The sequence below is a fragment of the Charadrius vociferus genome, unplaced genomic scaffold (assembly GCF_000708025.1).
Source record: "Charadrius vociferus isolate BGI_N301 unplaced genomic scaffold, ASM70802v2 scaffold900, whole genome shotgun sequence".
Taxonomy (NCBI): domain Eukaryota; kingdom Metazoa; phylum Chordata; class Aves; order Charadriiformes; family Charadriidae; genus Charadrius; species Charadrius vociferus.
Genome location: NW_009646342.1, coordinates 200,987 through 204,668, shown reverse-complemented (window position 1 = coordinate 204,668; position 3,682 = coordinate 200,987). Strand labels below are relative to the sequence as shown.

Sequence of the window (3,682 nt, the reverse complement as noted above, 5' to 3'; positions counted from 1 at the left end):
TCCCGGGAGCGCGGTGTGTCAGCGGGTTCCGCGTCTTGGCCGCCTCCAGCTTTGTTTCTTCAGAAACCGCTGCCGGAGTGCCTGGTTGAGGACGAGGGAGCAGTTCTCCGTTTCTGAGTTATTTAACTTATTCCGTCTGCCGCGTTTCTTTTAAGCCTTGCTTAAATTGTGGTGTTATGTGTTAGCTGTGAGTGAAATAATGTGCTCGAGCACGTCGCGCACTGGATGCCGAAGCGGCGGATGTGTACTGAGGTTTGTGCGATCGTGTCTCTGGTTTTTGTTTCCAGCCATGACCATGCAGTTCATCAGTCACCGGTTTCCGGAGGATCACGATCCCACAATTGGTAAGAAAAATCTCTCTTTGCTGTTCGCTGCCTGTCATGGCAGGTTAAGCTGTTGTGGAGTCCATTGCTTTAAAGCACTCAATTAAAAGCTGTAAATTTGGCTGTAAACTGAGACCCAAGTCGTTTAGATGACTGATGTAAAGATATTGGCAACCTGGTCTAGTCTGAGGCATCCCTGCCCATGGCAGGGGGTTGGAACTCGATGATCTTTAAGGTCCTTTCCAACCTAAACCATTCTATGATTCTATGATATTAAGAGTTTTGAGACTGCTGTGAGGACTGGGATACATATCCTGAGGTTGAGATCTTTAATGGTTTTCCTATCACGCGTATTCAGGCTGTGTGCTATCTGTATTTGTTTGTATGTTGGCAGACAAGGATGAAAAACTGCTGATAAGCGATTATTAGTTGTCTGTTCAAAAAAGCTGGTCTACACGCTATAGATCAGCTCTCTGCTATTAGTTTGTCTGGCCAAATTGTGTTCTGTGTTTTAGAAATTGGGAGGGATGAAAGAACTTAATGACTTACTATATTGCTATATAACTTTTGCAGCATCTGTATAAGAGAATCCTCAACCAACAATTACACTGCCAAAGGAAAACTGGGAAAACCAGCCAGCTTCTTGTTGAAAGCGGACTGTTGGAGTGTGGGAGTGCTGACTTAGAGGGAGAGAATATTTATTGTCTCACTTCTAAGAAAATGGCAGTTGGTGGTGGCCCATTCTTCCCTTGAATCACGGGTATTTTCTGGCTTTGAGAAAAATGTAATGTTTTTACTCCATGCTTTCCACCAAGGTGTCGAAAATGAATGTATAGGTTGTGGTCGCGCCTGTCAGAAGTAGCATGTACGATAGCATGATTTTAGCAAACAGTTGGGACAATACTAAATCACACCAGAACAATTAAAAATTTAATTTATTCTTAAACAAAACTCAGACTAATGTAGTATACTAATATTACCAGATTATGTTATTCTAGTGTAACGTTCTCTTTGTGAATTGATGACTAATGAGTATTGCAATTGTATTCCAATCTTGTTCTTTCCAATGTGCCATGAATTCACAGAGGATGCTTATAAAATACGGATACGTATTGATGATGAACCTGCCAATCTGGATATCTTGGACACAGCAGGACAGGTATGTGAGTAATAGTAAGTGAATTGGGAGGATGTTAAGGAGCCTGTAATGGTCAGGCGTAGAGACAGAAATCCTGTAAAAGCGTGCCTCTCTTTTCTGCCAAATTGGTTTCTGAGCTCTTTTATTTCTTCTGAGTATCGTTGCTTATAGCATCTGTATCATACCATTTACATTTAGGCAGCTTAGATGGTATTCTGGTTTCATGCACTGCTTTCTCTGTTCATGATCAACAAGCAGTACGTATTGGCCGATAAATGACATATTGGTATGATTTCTATGGCGAGGGAAAGTTGGTGTTAATCCCAAACATATGTAGTATGTAACAGGATGAGAAGATAGATGACTGGCTTGTTTACAGAGTTCCTATGCAGCTGGTTTTGGAATGCATATTGTGTTTCCCATTCTGAGCAGATTAGAAAGTGATTGTGTTTGTGCAATTGAAATGTAATTGTCTGTTTCTAGGCAGAATTTACGGCCATGAGAGACCAGTACATGAGAGCTGGCGAGGGATTTATCATCTGTTATTCAATCACAGACCGGCGCAGTTTCCATGAAGTTCGTGAGTTCAAACAGCTAATCTATCGTGTTCGACGCACTGATGACACTCCTGTGGTCCTGGTGGGAAATAAATCTGATCTGACACAGCTCCGGCAGGTAAATGGCACGAAAGAGGCTTGCAATGACAAGCTATTTCTTTTGTAAAATGCGGTAATACAAGAGGTTGTACTCCCTTTCTTAATTTTTTTGCATTGTTACTGTATAATAAGTTGAACAGTAGGGAAGTATTGGTTTAACCCACAATATGTTGAGTACCCAAATGCGTATAGCCATCACAAAAGTAGGGTCTTCAAGTTGATGCTTTTGCTGTCAGCTGGTCTTGGGCTTTCGTTTTTGGGTTTTTTTTAATTCCTGAGAGGAGATGCTGTTAGTAGAAATTTAGCATTCCATAAGCCACGTGCAGATACTAGTGCGAATTACAGATGCAAGCGTGCTAAGAGTGGACACGAAATAGTGGAGAACTTGCATAAGAATGGACAGAAAGGAAAATTACTTTCAGCTTAAGAAAACAGTGACTACCACCTTATGGGAAAACAGTTTGAAGCAGAACTTCACTCAAAGGAAACTTACTTTGGAAAAGAAGTTCCGGAGGTGCTGTTTGTATACCTGGAATTAAATGAATTTTCAGTGTGTGCTGTAGCAGGAAAATGATGGTAGTTACGGTAGAACACCTATGCTAAGAGACGGAAAGTACCGGAAGAGCAGTGGGTGTTGCTCTTCTATGGCCTCCGTGAGACTGGGGTTTTTGTTGTTGTTCTTTTGGGCATTTTTTGGAAAGGTTTTGCTTGGTTCTGGGCAGTAGTTTGACGAACATAATGGATTTTGACCAGGAGAAGCAAATACGCAAACTGACAAACGCTTGGGTTAGGGCTGAGGGCTGCTCATGCTGGGCAGCTTCTAGATTCTGCACCAAGCAAAGAACATCCTTTCAGAGGACTTTGTTGTTGCATGAATGTGTAGCACTGCTAGAGAAGCAATGAGTGAAAGACACACAGTTTTGTAGAGAAAGATTTAGAGGTGAGTGGAAACGAGCTGTTCTAGAACTCGGAGGGTGCATGCACAGTTACAGAGCAAGCAGAACAAGAAGAACAAGAAATGGTAAAGAAACTTTCTGGTTTTGTCTTTCTTGACAAGTGTGAACTTTTTATTTTTCAGGTCTCCAAAGAAGAAGGCTCTGCTTTAGCACGAGAATTCAACTGCCCTTTTTTTGAAACTTCAGCTGCATACCGTTATTATATTGATGATGTATTTCATGCTCTTGTGCGAGAAATCCGCAGGAAAGAAAAAGAAGCAGTAATGGCAATGGAAAGGAAATCAAAACCTAAAAGCAGCGTGTGGAAAAGACTGAAGTCACCATTTAGAAGGAAGAAGGATTCAGTCACTTGAACAGAGAGAATTCCTCTGCAAAATAAAACAAAACCTGTGAACAGCCATTTGTAACCAAAGTGGTTTAGTGACAACATTTTGACAGCATGTTTTAAACCTGTTGGGACTTTTATGAGGGAATGCTTAACTCTTATGGATTATTTTTGTTTAGAATGATATTCCCTTAATTTTGGATATTTAACTTATGAGACAGTAACAGTTGTACTTTTGTTGTCATTTTTTTAGTGGATCCAGCAGATGTTCCTCCTATGTCGTT

General features: G+C 41.0%; 1 protein-coding gene across 1 annotated transcript; it reads left to right on the top strand.

The window, feature by feature from the left end:
- Positions 1-289: 289 nt before the first annotated feature.
- On the top strand, positions 290-3,426 carry RIT1 (Ras-like without CAAX 1). The gene is made up of 4 exons (XM_009891696.1): positions 290-344; positions 1,409-1,482; positions 1,945-2,136; positions 3,196-3,426. The coding sequence occupies exons 1-4, from the start codon at positions 290-292 to the stop codon at positions 3,424-3,426; spliced, it is 552 nt and encodes a 183-aa protein (XP_009889998.1).
- The last annotated feature ends 256 nt before the right edge of the window (positions 3,427-3,682 follow it).

What these genes read in the sequence shown, in the direction of transcription:
- RIT1 (XM_009891696.1), top strand. Translation starts at nt 290, where the DNA reads ATGACCATGCAGTTCATCAGTCACCGGTTTCCGGAGGATCACGATCCC. An exon ending in GGATCACGATCCCACAATTG is followed by an intron (nt 345 to 1,408) that starts GTAAGAAAAATC and finishes ATGAATTCACAG; the next exon opens with AGGATGCTTATAAAATACGG. An exon ending in ATCTGACACAGCTCCGGCAG is followed by an intron (nt 2,137 to 3,195) that starts GTAAATGGCACG and finishes TTTATTTTTCAG; the next exon opens with GTCTCCAAAGAAGAAGGCTC.